Consider the following 15919-nt stretch of genomic DNA (forward strand, 5'->3'; position numbering starts at 1 on the left):
TGCATGCATTCCTTCATGTTTGGTGTAGCTGGGCAGTCACATTAATTAAAAAAGATAATGAAAACGACCCATGGCAATGTGCGCGTTCGCCCTCCATCATATTAAGTCTGTGTGATTAAGGAGCACAACAGTAGGGATGAATAGAGCAGGCTTGGATGCTGACAGGAGGGAAAGAGAGAGAGAGAGAGAGAGAGGTTGGGCTATTGAAATGCTACCAAACAAGATGTTAAGAGCTACAGGCTGGCGGACAAGCGAAAGCCACTGAATTATAAGCATATATAGGTGAAATAAGGTGAGCCCTCACAAAATCAAAACTAATAAAAGAGGTCAGACCATCACAGCCCAGAGTCATGGCAGTGCATGCTTTGTGCTGGAAATTACTGTGTGTGCATGAGTGAGAGAGGAAAAAAGGAAATTCAAAGGAATACTTCACCCAAAAATGAACTTGTCCTCATGTCGTTCCTGTGCTTTATTCCTTTCTTTCTTCCATGGAACACAAAAGAATCACGCTTTTCTATACAATTACAATAAGTTATCCAGCTTTAAATGGCATGCAAAAGGTCCATTTAACCGTCATAAAAGTGATCCACGTGTCTCATGCACTGGGTTCCAAGTCTGAAACTATAAATTTTTAAATTTAATTTTTCTGCAGAAAATGCAGTTACAATTGCTTTGTTGTACAGCCTACCAAAGTTAATGAAAAGTCAATTAACGATCATTTTTCAGACCAATTTGCGTATGCAGTGCTGTGCGTAACACCATTTTAAGGCAAACCACTTGTTTTTATGGCTACGCTCACACAGTTTGGAAATGACAACTGCATTTATTTAATTCTGATTTGATTATCTGATTTATTTGATTATCTGATTCTCGAAATGTTCTGTTTGCACAGCATCTTACTGTAGCGGCTGAAATATGCCTATTTTCTGTATGATCAAACAACTAAGTCATGCTTGCCATGAATATCACCTGTAACCAACCATGACAGTGATTAAAATAAATATCCAAGACGTCCATAAAACCCACCGTCGACATGGCTTGAGTTCAGCATTCAAACCTTAATTAACCGACAGCAGCTTTTATACCCGAGTGGAGAGCGAAGCATTTGAGTCAAGCACTGACCACACGATATGCAGCTCCGATGGAAGACCGAGACTGAATCTAAAACCTTCACATGACAGACACAGCTTATATCTGTAAGATACCAAAACAAAAATGAAAACACTGCGCACACACACACATGAGAGATGCATGTGTGCAGCGTAGAGTGGTGCTTTCTCATTGTGTGCTCTGCACAATTAATTGCGTAATGAAACATTACCTATTGTTTGTTGCCTTTTTTCTATTTTTTTTTTTGTTGACTTTGGACCTAAATAAAGTTATTTTTATTTAAATGTTATTGGAATTTTTTTTAATATTAATAATAGTAAAATAGTAGTTTTTGGATTGGCTCTTGTGGAAAAAATGGAAAATGAAAAAATCTCTTCATAAAAAAAAAAGTTCCCGATCCCTGATTTAGACCATTTCGTGAACTGGATCATCTTATTATGACCGCCGCTAGCGTAGCTAGCGAAAGCGGTCATATAGGGATTGTCAAAGTTTTTTTTTTTTTTTTTTCGTCACCTTACTGAATTTTCCGTCAACGATACCAGGGACACCGAAACACCGGGGAACATGAAATTTGGTGGGCATGTAGCCCCACTAGACTTGTACGGAAAAATTTCGTTTGGTCCCCGGGGGCCACTCCCCCCCCGCGCTGGGCCCCCCAAACCCAAAAAAATGCAGTTTTTCCTAAATAACTACCTGAACCGTGGCACCGAGGATGAAGAATTTTTATGGTATGTTGGTCTACTAGACTTTTACGGAAAAATTTCGTTTGGTCCCCGGGGGCCACTTCCCCCCCCGCGCTGGGGCCCCCGTGAATTTTTCGTCAACGATACCAGGGACACCGAAACACCGGGGAACATGAAATTTGGTGGGCATGTAGCCCCACTAGACTTGTACGGAAAAATTTCGTTTGGTCCCCGGGGGCCACTCCCCCCCCGCGCTGGGCCCCCCCAAACCCAAAAAAATGCAGTTTTTCCTAAATAACTACCTGAACCGTGGCACCGAGGATGAAGAATTTTTTATGGTATGTTGGTCTACTAGACTTTTACGGAAAAATTTAGTTTGGTCCCCGGGGGCCACTTCCCCCCCCGCGCTGGGGCCCCCGTGAATTTTTCGTCAACGATACCAGGGACACCGAAACACCGGGGAACATGAAATTTGGTGGGCATGTAGCCCCACTAGACTTTTACGGAAAAATTCCGTTTGGTCCCCGGGGGCCACTCCCCCCCCGCGCTGGGCCCTCCCAAACCCAAAAAAATGCAGTTTTTCCTAAATAACTACCTGAACCGTGGCACCGAGGATGAAGAATTTTTTATGGTATGTTGGTCTACTAGACTTTTACGGAAAAATTTCGTTTGGTCCCCGGGGGCCACTTCCCCCCCCGCGCGCTGGGCCCCCCGTGAATTTTTCGTCAACGATACCAGGGACACCGAAACCCCGGGAAACATGAAATTTGGTGGGCATGTAGCCCCACTAGACTTTTACGGAAAAATTTCGTTTGGTCCCCGGGGGCCACTCCCCCCCCGCGCTGGGCCCCCCCAAACCCAAAAAATGCAGTTTTTCCTAAATAACTACCTGAACCGTGGCACCGAGGATGAAGAATTTTTATGGCATGTAGCCCCACTAGACTTTTACGGAAAAATTTCGTTTGGTCCCCGGGGGCCACTCCCCCCCCGCGCTGGGCCCCCCCAAACCCAAAAAATGCAGTTTTTCCTAAATAACTACCTGAACCGTGGCACCGAGGATGAATAATTTTTTATGGTATGTTGGTCTACTAGACTTTTACGGAAAAGTTTCCTTTGGTCTCCGGGGGCCACTTCCCCCCCCGCGCTGGGGCCCCCGTGAATTTTTCGTCAACGATACCAGGGACACCGTAACACCGGGGAACATTAAATTTGGTGGGCATGTAGCCCCACTAGACTTTTACGGAAAAATTTCGTTTGGTCCCCGGGGGCCACTCCCCCCCCGCGCTGGGCCCCCCCAAACCCAAAAAATGCAGTTTTTCCTAAATAACTACCTGAACCGTGACACCGAGGATGAAGAATTTTTATGGTATGTTGGTCTACTAGACTTTTACAGAAAAATTTCGTTTGGTCCCCGGGGGCCACTCCCCCCCCCGCGCTGGGCCCCCCGTGAATTTTTCGTCAACGATACCAGGGACACCGAAACACCGGGGAACATGAAATTTGGTGGGCATGTAGCCCCACTAGACTTTTACGGAAAAATTTCGTTTGGTCCCCGGGGGCCACTCCCCCCCCGCGCTGGGCCCCCCGTGAATTTTTCGTCAACGATACCAGGGACACCGAAACACCGGGGAACATGAAATTTGGTGGGCATGTAGCCCCACTAGACTTTTACGGAAAAATTTCGTTTGGTCCCCGGGGGCTACTCCTCCCCCGCGCTGGGCCCCCCCAAACCCAAAAAATGCAGTTTTTCCTAAATAACTACTTGAACCGTGGAACCGAGGATGAAGAAATTTTTATGGTATGTTGGTCTTAAGGGCCCACATCAACCTAGCTCATAATCACTCATTTGTGATTTGCGCCCCTCCCATAAAAAATTAAAATGCAATATTATTTTGCTTTAATCGCCCCTATCTTCAGTGGAGATGTTCAGAACTGCACCATATTTCATGTGTATGATTAACTTGACATCCTCTGCGGGTATGCTAAGTTTCGTAGAATTTCATCCATGGGGGGGTATAAAATAAATTCATTTATGTGCACATTTAGTGACTGTACACTCATCGGCCTGTAGATGGTGCTGTTGAGCGAAGGGTTGCTGGTTTAGGATGATACTGTCACACACACACATGCAGGAATACAAACAAACGCAAGCATGCACACACACTGACATCCACAGGCACAGACACACACCCATACACACACATACAAATCCACATGCACAGACACACACACAAACACACACGCGCACACACATGTACGCACGCACACATACACGCACAGACACACACAGACACACACATACACAAACACACACACATATACACACACACAGACAGACATGCACATACTACTACTTTTTTTAGGTATCAGCCATATACCCGATTTACCAATACCCAATGTGTTATGCTTGGGCAGTATACTAATGACGTGGGTGGGACATGTTTCATGCCATGTTAGATCACATCCTGAGAGTCTACGCTTTCAGAAAATATATAGTTTATATAGTTGAATCAGTTTTCTCTTCATAGTACAGACCAAAATGTATTATGTGTACACTTTCTTCACCTAAATCCATAAAATCCCATTAATTTCAATGGGACATTTACTTAAGTGTTCTACTAGGTACAGTGGGAATGAGTTTAATTTTGTTAACATTGTTTTTTTTAAAACTCTGGGACCAGGGCTACAAGATAAAACCACTTTTTTGGGGAAAAATGTTTTTTTATTTCAGTAAAACACAACAAACCCATGCCAAAGTCAGATAACTGACTTTTACCATCAACAGGCACCTCAACCGTTTGGTAGAGGTTTGTATAAATTGAATGGGAGGGTCCTTTGAAAAAAAAAAAAAACAGATTTTTCATACTTAGTATGTATAAGTATATATACTATTTTGATCCCGTGAGGGAAATTTGGTCTCTACATTTATCCCAATCCGTGAATTAGTGAAACACACTCAGCACACAGTGAACACACAGTGAGGTGAAGCACACACTAATCTCGGCGCAGTGAGCTGCCTGCAACAACAGCGGCGCTCGGGGAGCAGTGAGGGGTTAGGTGCCTTGCTCAAGGGCACTTCAGTCGCTTTTTACTATTAACCACTGTTATGGATGTGACGTTTTCACATTATGGATGTTAAGTGTCTAAACTAATGACTTTTGATATAAAACTTAAATAGTAATGGCAAATAATTACAAAACTCTAAATTATCCATGATCCACAGGAATACTCCAGACAGTCTTTTAAAATATACAACTTATATACATAAACACGCAATACAGCCAAATTGCTCCACGTCATTTATTTTTGTGGACAGCCAGTGCAGGCCTGAGCGGCGGTCATATTTTGTACCGCCATGCGGTACATCTAGTTCAGTGAAGAGATCCAACTATAAAGAACAATTCACAGTCAAACTCTAGAGCCAAGAGAATTAGTTATTGTTTTTGCATTACTTCAAAAGACTTGAAATAAACAGTAGCACACAATGAGATTGTATAAATAATTAAAACTACACATTATGTATTAAAAATATATTTATATTTATTTATATAAATTATATATTAATAATATAATTTATAAAGTTATCATAAAGTCTTTATAAATTAAAAATAAACAGAATAAGTTACTAAAAATGAATTGACCATTTTTATTTTGCTTTTTGTGTGAAAAAGCTTGAAATCTCAACCCACATTTAAGTAAATATTCACTTTGTATTTTTAGGAAAATTGTTCATTTAAAAGGCAGAGAGAAAGTGCTACAGTGATTCATTTATTTAATCTATTTGATAGGGCATATGTGTCATTTCAGTGGCTTTAACCAAATCTCTCTCGTCCAGCGCTCTATAAATGGCCTTTGTTTAATGATGGTCCATGTAATGGCACCTGTATAATTACAGCAGACTGCATGAAAACAGGTTTTTTTGTATTATTGATGTGCCAAATGTGAGAGTGCTGATTATTTGCCTGCTTCCTTTGTGTAGTGGTAATTCTTTTTCACTCATCCTGTGTGCCTGTATATTGGCTGTGCCTCTTTAGCTTTTTTTATGTGATGCCATGGATAGTGCTTGGATTTCCAAGAGTGCGTGTTTGAGTGTGATTACCGATTGTTCAGCGTCTACGCAGCTATTTGTTCTGTGGATGATGGTGTTCATTGCTCTGTTTTTCTACACTCTAAATACTCCATCCGCAGTTTATGTAGAATATGCGTACATGTGTGCTGTGTTGATATGCCTCTGCTGCTTTGTGTGCATTTGGCTTATGTACCTGCTGCTTTCTGTGCACGCTTGGCACCGCGTGTGTGTTTGTGTGTCTACTGCTGCGTGGCACGGCTAATGTGTTCAGTGTGCGCTGTCTCCTATGTGGGGGGACTCAGGGATGAAGATCAGTACCTCCTACGTCACTCCAGCCCTGCCCTCGAGGAGGACTCCCCCCACAGCCACCTGCTGGCCCACCTGGACTGCCAGGACAGAGAAGAGCTGCAGCGCACCCTCCACCGCCTGGAGAACGAGAACAGGTGAAGGCTCAGCCAGGGGCATATTCACATTTTCACACTTGTAGCTGAAATGGGCAAATTGTGGATTTCCAAAAATAACTAAATTTCCATTTTTTGAAGAAAATATGAATGGCATTTAACCATGCAAAACACACTAGATTTTGTTTTTGTGTTTGTTAGTTCAATGTAAGTTGTTTTGTTTTTGCTTGTTTTATGATCCACCAGACAACAAAACTATATCACATATAGAAACTACATGTTATGAATATAATATGAAATTAAAAAAATATGTAATCTTTTATACAAAATTAAATAAAAATAAACACATCAAAATTATATATAACATTAATCTATTAAAATATATAGGAAATATATAATTATGCATAAAAATTATATAATAATAAATATATAATTTATGCACTTTTACTGAAAGGGTTTGTTCACCAAAAATTTAAATTTTGTCATCATTTACTCGCCCTCATGTTGTTCCAAGACTTTTATTCATCTTTGGAACACACAATATTTTTCACTACCCTTCACTGACAGTCTACTACCACTTTGACCTTCAAAAAGTTCATAAACAGATCGTAAAACTAATCCATATGAAAAAGTGGTTTAGTCCAAATTTTCGCTTTAAATGATGAACAAATTGAATTTAGGCTGTTATTCACATATAAACATTGATCAGCGAACACGAACAAAAGCTCAACTGGACTTGCTTGACAAGTGAGAACAAATTTGTTGGTTCTTGTGGAAGCTCAAACGTGCTTGCATAACACAAGGTAATGAATCTTATTGGTTCTCACATGTGAACATGCTTGAGCTTCCGTTTACCAGATCTGATGTGTGCGTTGATGAATGTTCTTCAACAATGAATTGATTAAATCCATAATAATCAATAATGAAAATAATTGACAACAAATTAGTTTTCTGATTAATTGCATCTGCACGCTGCGCAGCCTGTCACGCCCTGCTGTGGGAAAACTGTATAATCCATGCTGCCGAAAACCTGAGAATGCTTAATATGAGGCGCTTCCAAACAAATGCATCAGCATAATGTTTAACGTGGCTCGCCGTCAAATGCTCTGATAGATGCGTGTGCTGTTGTATGCATTTGAGACGTGTTTCCTGCATAACTTACATTTTATGGCTGTATCCTTGTCTGTTCATGTCATGAATTCACTGAATTTGCATATGTGCACATACACATCAAACAAACAGAGCGCATTAACTCTGAGTAAACTACACATTTAGCTAAAATATTTCATGTTGGAAGTTAAATGTAGGTTAAAGTTCTACATATAACAAAAGTAATTGTATTTTTATGACAGCAGTACCTGTAAAGGAACTTTTTGTAAGTATAAATGTAACAATGTTACTTTGTTTCCTCATATCTCATACCAGTTTGCATTTTTTATTGTAATGTTTTTATATTAACCAAAACAGTTTGTAGAGAAACAAAACAATGGTGGTCTATTTATTCATATCGATATGAAGTTTTCACTGAGGGTTATCCTCCTGACCTTTCTAGTTATAAATAATGAGGGGTAAAATGATTTGTGTTTGTATTTGTGACTCTTGGTTTCTGTCTGTAATTGACTGCACTTAATGTTGGCCCTTTAAATCTCTTTAGAGGATTAAGATAGAGCTAATAGTTTTTAATTGGTTGAGATAAAATGTGTTGCTGGGAAAATGTGGGGACATTATTACTATTATGATGGTTACTCTAATTTTACTTGCTCAAAAAAATCTTTTGACCCGCATCCAATGAAAGAGGTGAGATCTTTAGACCTTAAAACAAAGGTTGAAACATCTACAGAAACATAAAAAGTATATTAGGTCTACTACCGTTTTGTTTCATCCCAGAGGCTACTGTTACAGCTGTGAGTCATTTATGAGTTTTTTCTTCTGCGTAAATCCTGACCTTTAAGTCATGCTCTCGTGGGGTCTTGCTTTGTTTATGTGAGTAATAGGTCAATAAAACAAGATTAATTGTTAGTGTCTGCAGGGGATCTGCAACCTTAAACTCCTGTATAAATCAGGGCTTCCCGCTGTCATTATTAGGACAGAAAGAGCTGAGTGATTTTTTTTGTGTTTTTTTTTGGTCATTGTTCAATTTCATTTAAGGGGGTTATAATAAGAACAATTTCTCAAAAATAAATAAAATAAAAACATATACAAACCTAAAACCCAATAAAGACAATATTGTAATATTGTGAAATATTATTACAGTTTACAGTTTTCTAATTGAATGCATTTTAAAATGGACTTGGAATCTTGAACTTGGAAAATGGAATCAAAGCTGAGTTTTCAGTTGCCGTTATTATATTCTGATTTACATTAATTTAGCAGATTTTATGCTCAGGAAACATTTTTTATCATTATCAATGTTGAAAACAGTTAATATTTTTGCGGAAACCGTGATACAATTTTTTTTTTTTTTCAGAATTCTTTGACGAATATAATGCATTTATTGGAAATAGAAATTATTACATTATAAATGTCTTCACTGTATTTTTTTAAAATCAATTTAGTACATCCTTGCTGACTAAAAATAAAAACGCACTGATCCCAAACTTATGAAAGGTAGTGTTTATACTGCAGAAATAGTGAGTAATATTCTCAACTGTTTTCATTAGGATTTCATAATTTTCTTGCTCTCTTCTCATTTGACATGTAGAGAAATAACAAAAGAATCAACGTTTCTATATAAAATGCCACAATACAGAAAATTATATATAATAAATTAAAACAAATTAATAAAATAATTATTACATTAAATGTAGTTATTTAAAAATGATATATATATATATATATATATATATATATATATATATATATATATATATATATATATATACAAGGAAGCATTTAAAAAATATTTAATATAAATATGTATATAAAATATCAACTTTTTGTAAAATTGATGTAAAAACAAGTTTTAAGACAAAATGAAGTAAATTTATTTGATTAAATCACATTAGTTTAAAATATCAACTTTTGTCTCGACGTAGCGAGTATGATAATCTAAATGATCAAGAAGGCAATAGCGATGATGATGCTGTTGTCTCTCCCACAGGGTGCTGCAGGGTGAGTATCGGCGGCTGAAGTGGAAGCACGAAGAGGCCGCAGCTTCACCCCAGCTGCTGGAGTCGGGTCCTGGTTCACCGGCTGATCAGCAAGACGAAGAGCTCCTAGCTGAGGCTCGAGTCCTCCGACAGCACAAGACCCGCCTGGAGACGCGCATGCAGATTCTGGAGGACCACAACAAGCAACTGGAGTCCCAGCTGCACAGACTCAGAGAATTACTGCTGCAGGTCAGTTATCAGATGCTGATATACCGTGAAAATGAGGAGTATGCCCACAGCGTGCACCAACATGTGAGCCAGCATAGATTATTGTGATAGAAACAATGAAAGAATGGTGTGTAGGGAGTTTTATGGATATGTTACCGCTGCACAGGGAGGAACATGAACGGGTAAATCAGGGCCTTCTATGCTGAATACTTTAATGTTAAATGTTAATGGTTTGAACTGAAGGAATGTTTTGAGCTTTAAAAACAGCCACTATGTGAGAAATAAAGTTGGGCTGACAAAATATACTGATAAAGGGGGGGCAGAGGGGAGGAAGATGATTTATTTAAAGCTTTCGGCAAAAAGAATAGGAAGACAATTGAACAGAGGATAGACCATATTATAGACTGCCTCGATGTACCACATGTAGAAGGGTAAAGAGATGCTTAGTAATGCAGGTTGGGTAAGGACAAGGAGACAGGAAACTGAAAAGACTTTTCTCAAGTGAAAGGAGAAGAGATGTTGAGACAGAAAAAACGTACCCATAAGGCCTGAAAAGAGGTGGAGGACACGCTAGTGCAGAGAAGACACACTAACTTCTGGTAAATTGCTTCTGATAAATTGCAAAGATGGGAAGGAAGAGGTAGAGAGAGATTATATATGGGGGGGAACACTATTGATGGAGATGGAATCATAGGGATGGAGTGGGTGGACGGCAAGTCATTTCTCGAGCTGATGAACATAGAGCTTAAGAAACGAGAAGGACAAAACTGAGTGGGCAGAAAGAGGATTCTTTTCTTTATTGAAAGAAAGACAGAAAGCAGGCCGATGAGGAAAAGAAAAGCTCAGGCAGTGCTGAGTGAATAGTATAAGAGGTGGTTGTGCAGAAAAAAGAGGGGTAGTGCTGTAGAGATATGATTGGCAGGCTGGATGGGGAGAGAGAGTGGAGCAAAAACACTGAGGCTGTAGCTATAGGTGAAAAGGAATTAGCCGGAAATAGAGGGAAGGAATGGAGGGAAGAGAGATTGACTTGACCTACAAAAACGAGTGAGGGATGTGTCACGGGGAAGCAATAATGTGCTGGGATTATGGAGTTTTGATCACTTCGTTCAGCACCCCTAGAAGTTCGCTGGGAAATGTACAGTCTTACCTCTGTGGACATCTCTGTAGAACAATAAAAGAGTTTAACTCGGAATAAATTTAAGGTACTATTCATGCATACGGCCTCAGTTCAACTCATTTGCCTGAAATGTGGGGGAAAAAAAGAGGCGAGCCATCCCTGAGTTTCTTATCAGTTTGTTTTCATCCCTCAAGAAAATACACAGCCTTTGTAACATGAAAACCGAGCCAAATCCCTGGTCTATAAACGCCAAAGTTAGGAGTTTTGGCAGCATTTGAAAACTTGTGACTGTTTTTCTCATCAAATAACCCAACAACACTGTCTTCTGTCTAGAGCATGGCTAGGCTAGCATACTGCATAATATATACTACATATTGTCTACTATTAATGTGAAGTATTGTACAATAAGCAATGATGTTAATGCGACATGTTTAATTCCATGCATTATACAATGTGTACAGAAAATGTGCATGCTATGTACAGTATACGTACTACACTATTGTACAAAAGTTTGGGGTTTTTTGCTCACCAAGGCTGCATTTATTTGATCAGAAATAGTTGATAAAAAAAGTAATATTATAAAATATAATTACAGTTTAAAAGAAATGCATTTTTAAAACTGAATTTATTCCTGTGATGGCATTTATTATATGCTGATTTACATTCATTTAGAAGTTTTTGTGCTCAAAAACATTTATTATTATTATTATCAATGGTGAAAACAGTTGTGCTGCTTAATATTTTTGCAGAAAACATGATTTTTCAGGATTTATTAAAGAATATAATACTCAAAAGAACAGAATTTGTTTTAAACAGATTTTTTTAAAGGAGCTGTATGTAAGAAATGTATTTCAATTTATCATAAAATGGCCCTGATATGTCACTAGACATTAAGAAATCATGTTCATTTCAAATACTTATATCACTGACAACAGTAGTACGGCCAGGATATTGTCATTTAAAAAGTGAAGTTGCAGCCCTCAACTGATGTTGATGTTGTCATCTTGTGTTTTGGCCTGATGCTCCACCCTTCACCTATCTACCAATCACGAAGTCAGTTGTGTTTCGGCATCCGGGTTGCCAGCTCAGCTCTAGTTACCACAGCTGCAGCTACAAACGTTTGTGCTGGATCCTGCAGCCTATCTGGCAACCTCGAGTCAGGGGGGAGGGGGAGGGGATACACCGCTCTACAGTAATTTGAAAGTGATTGCAGTACCAGTTTTGGCCACAATCTTACATACGGCTCCTTTAAATAATATTATAAATGTCTTTACTGTCATTTCAATTTAGTGCATCCTTGCTGAATAAAAACAAAATTGTACTGATCCCAAACATTTGAATGGTAGTGTTTATACTGCTGAAATAGTAATAGTATTATCCTTAACTGTTTTCATTATGATTTAACTATTCTTTGTTCTCTTATCATTTTATCATGTCTCCCAGCCCAAAGACGACTCTGAGGCCAATGGTTCGGCTCCTTCCTCTCTGTCCTCTCCCGTGTCAGGAGGAGGCCACCAGGGGGAGCCTCCCAGCAGAGAGATCACAGACACAGAAGCTGCAGGTAAGACCTAGAACAACCTTGCATATCAGTGCCATCATCCACCCATAATGAGATGCAAAGAGAAGAGACTTATTTGAATAAGGCTGATTATGTTATGCTTCTGTTGAGTTCATTTTAATTGTAGCATTTAATGTTGTGTAGGTGAGGATTTTGATCATGAGCAAGACACCGTACTGCAGCTGCAACAGGTAATCGAACAGCTGAGGAACGTCTTCCCATCTGAGCCTGGTCCATGAAGAACCCGAAGCAAAACTAACATTGTGCAGGTTTGCTTATTTCTGAATTAAACGTGTCATTTCAAACCTGTATGCTCGTCTTTCTTCCATGAAACGCAAAAGAAGTTTATCAGAATCTGTAAGTGGATGGTGATTTACACTACAAAAAAGCACCATAAACGTCTGGTAAATGTGGTGCTGTATGATTCCTGCACTGTATTCCAAATCTTCTGAAGCCAAATGATTTGACTTGTACAGAATCTCAGACATTTTTCAATTCTCAACTGATTTCTCTTTCAATACACTTAAGAACTAATGATTTTGGACCTAATTTATTTCTAATCTTGTGTGACACATCTTGAGCCACCTTGTTTAAATGCACACAATGCACTCAAAACTAATGTGAGCGCTAAAGCAGGAAGATATTCAGCAGAACAACTTCCAGTTTGTTTTTGAGAGTCTTCAGAAGACATGTGCTTCATGAAAAAAAAAAGTCATACAGGTTTATTTTTGGCTGAGCTATTCTTTTAAAAATGTGTTATTTTAGTATACAATGCAGATGCAGTGCTTAAGACTACCTTCTACCCAGTGTGTTAAAGAGAAATACATTTGAAAACATTTTTGATCTTTGCATTCTATTGATCTGTCTGGATGACGCATCACCCTCCTTGAATTTTTCAGGTGCCATTTTGCTCATCTAACCGTGGGCAGGGTTTTGGGAGTGCAGGGCTGGCGAATCAAAGGACAGACGAGGGGACTGCGAGAAGGGACCAGAAGAGTTTCGGGACAACCTTCTCAGCACGCAGCCATTTTGCCAATCCCAAAGAGCTGTGGGATTATATGAGAGCTAACTAAACAAACTAATGTTTACATGGTGCCAAAGGCCTGCACTGATCCGGACACTGTGCTAACCCGTGTAGTAATGCAACTTGTGTGGCTTCACTACAGCACAAGAACCACAAACAAGACTTGCACCATGCAGAAAGTGTCTCTCCTTAGGTATCCCTGTGCCAGCAACTTATTTATTTACCTTTTTTTCTTCTTTTTTTTCTCATTTTAAAATGGTTTTCTTACTCACTCGTGCACATAAACACAAATACACACATACCATTAAGTCATGCTCGGCAATGCGTGGCCCTTGTTCTGTGAAGCAGAAAAGAACAGATTCCCCTGAACTGTCGGGACACAAGGCAAGCTTATTTACACTGTAAGGATGACACATCTTCGGCTGAGGCCATCAATTTATTTAAGATGCCAAAGTGCCCAATGACATTCTTTCCCATTTTACCCCTGCTCTTTCTCTCTTTCATTTAACACGGTTTCAAGTGCAAATCACTCTTAAATGCATACACAGTATAAAGAGACATGAACTGCAAAAATCATTTTCTTGATAGTATTTTTGCCTTGTTTTCATTACAAATATATAAACATCTTTAAAATAATATATACATACTCTACTGTTCAAAAGTTTGAGGTGAGTCTTTTTTTAAAAGGAAATCCTACTTTTATTTACCAAGGATGCATTAAGTTGATCAAAAGTAACAGCAAAAGCACTATTTCAAATAAATGCTTTTCTTTACTTTCTATTTCTAATCCTGTAAAATGCATCACAGCTTCCACAAAAAAGCAGCACAGCTGTTTACAACATTGATAATAATAATAAAAAATGTTTCTTGAGCATCAAATCAGCATATTAGAATGATTTCTGAAGGATCATGTGACACTGGAGTGATGATGCTGAAAATTCAGCTTTACCAACACAGGAATAAATGATATTTTTTAATATACTAAAATAGAAAACAGTTACTCTAGATTGCAATAATATTTAATACATTTAAAATACATTTAATAAATGTATAAATAAAAGCCTTGGCGAGCATATGTTTATTTAAAAAACATTTTAAAAAATCTAACCATTTTTTTTTATTTCTTCAAATATTATGAAAAAGAGAATACATTTCAGTTATTCTAATTCGATTGTGAAAACATTTAAATTGATCTATTATGTATAAATCCAACCATATTTAGTGAGTTTTGTGCTTCAATCAAGTTGGATTCAGGATTTATTCTCTGAAAAACACGTCTTATCTTAAAATTGCTTCTCAGGTAAATGCTACTTGTTTTTAATGTTTAAGTATTTCTACTAGAAAACAAGACAAAATCCTGATTAAGAAATAGATTTGTTTGCAGTGCAGCCACTCATACAGAAAGGATCTATTGCACAGATGAGCGGATTTCTTGGCTGTTGGTTTTCCGGTCACAAGGGAAAGGTCTCTCAGCATAGGAGATTTGTACAGTTGTTTTGTTGTCAGAGCGCTTGCCGTTAAAATTACAGCTGTCCAGCATATGGCATGAACAAGAAAGTAGAGACCCGAGGAGACGATTCGACGTATGTTCGCCCTGGCCTTTTCTCTTCGGCTTGGGAGGGTCTTTTACACCCAAGTCACAGCCTGATACATTTTAAAACGAGCACAGCTCTTATTATTATGCCTTAAAACTTCGAAGACTTTTTTTTTTTCCTTAAAGAATAACTTACCAGCCTTACATCTCTCTGTCTTATTGTTGTCCTCCTGATGTAAGTATTTTATTTACCAAACGCTGTTCTCCAGATAAAAGCATTTCCTCAATCTGAGGAGGGAAATGAAAGTGAGTGTGTGGAAGGATTATTTTACATTATGCCGAGGGAGGAGGGCGGCAAATGGATCATGCTCTTTGTAAACAAAAAAAGGCTGCTTCTTTTTTTTGTCGAGGGATTTACTGTGGGGTGTCAGATTTATATGAACAGAAGATGCTGGGGGTGTAGTGAGTAGAAAAGAGAAATAGATAGCGAGCGAGAGAGCGGGAACAGATACGGCGTGAAAGAAAGACTGCAAATGGGAAAGAGAAAAGTGTGTAAATATTCACTGTGATGGGTTGTGACACTGCAGCCCCTGCCAACAGGATTGAGATTATTGCAGCTGAGAGAACAAGAGATTTTCTCCATTTGTTTTGGCTAAAAGATGTTGGAAGCACGACGACTCCTTGTTCTCCCATTCTCCATCAAAAAACAAAGTGACCCTAGTTGCACTGTAGGTTTTTCTGTGAATCCCACTGTGCCGTCGCCGACTCCCTTACGCATGTATTGTGATCTCATTTTACATCACAGCAGCGAGCTGTGTGTTTTGATGCGGTTGCTAAGAAACTGTCCCCAAGGACACGGTGCTGAAGGTTGGTCTTTGGAAAGGTGATGTGGCATCATAATGGAGGAGATACAAATAAGCACATGGAGAAAGAGACAGAGGGGAACTCGACTCCCCTCCGCCCCATATGCTTGCCTCTGTTTAACTTGCATGGCTCCTCATTAAGTTCAACATCTGGTGTTCTATCCACAGCGACACCCATTTATCATTCCAATGCTTATTTGGGACTCACATTGAAGTATGCACACTGCGTTTTGTTTGCTTTAT

At 38.9% G+C, this 15919-nt stretch overlaps 1 protein-coding gene across 2 annotated transcripts in view; it reads left to right on the forward strand.

The window, feature by feature from the left end:
• Positions 1-13847, forward strand: part of drp2 (dystrophin related protein 2) — a 131136-nt gene extending 117289 nt beyond the window's left edge. For both annotated transcript variants that reach the window (XM_084133974.1, XM_084133973.1), the window contains exons 19-23: positions 6165-6305; positions 9364-9601; positions 12141-12258; positions 12400-12524; positions 13155-13847. In XM_084133974.1, coding sequence (XP_083990100.1) covers positions 6165-6305; positions 9364-9601; positions 12141-12258; positions 12400-12494 — 592 coding nt within the window. In that variant the 3' untranslated portion in view covers positions 12495-12524; positions 13155-13847. The remainder of the gene's footprint in view (positions 1-6164; positions 6306-9363; positions 9602-12140; positions 12259-12399; positions 12525-13154) is intronic.
• The last annotated feature ends 2072 nt before the right edge of the window (positions 13848-15919 follow it).

This window comes from Abramis brama (genome assembly GCF_963993115.1).
Source record: "Abramis brama genome assembly, chromosome: 13".
NCBI classification, from domain to species: Eukaryota; Metazoa; Chordata; class Actinopteri; order Cypriniformes; family Leuciscidae; genus Abramis; species Abramis brama.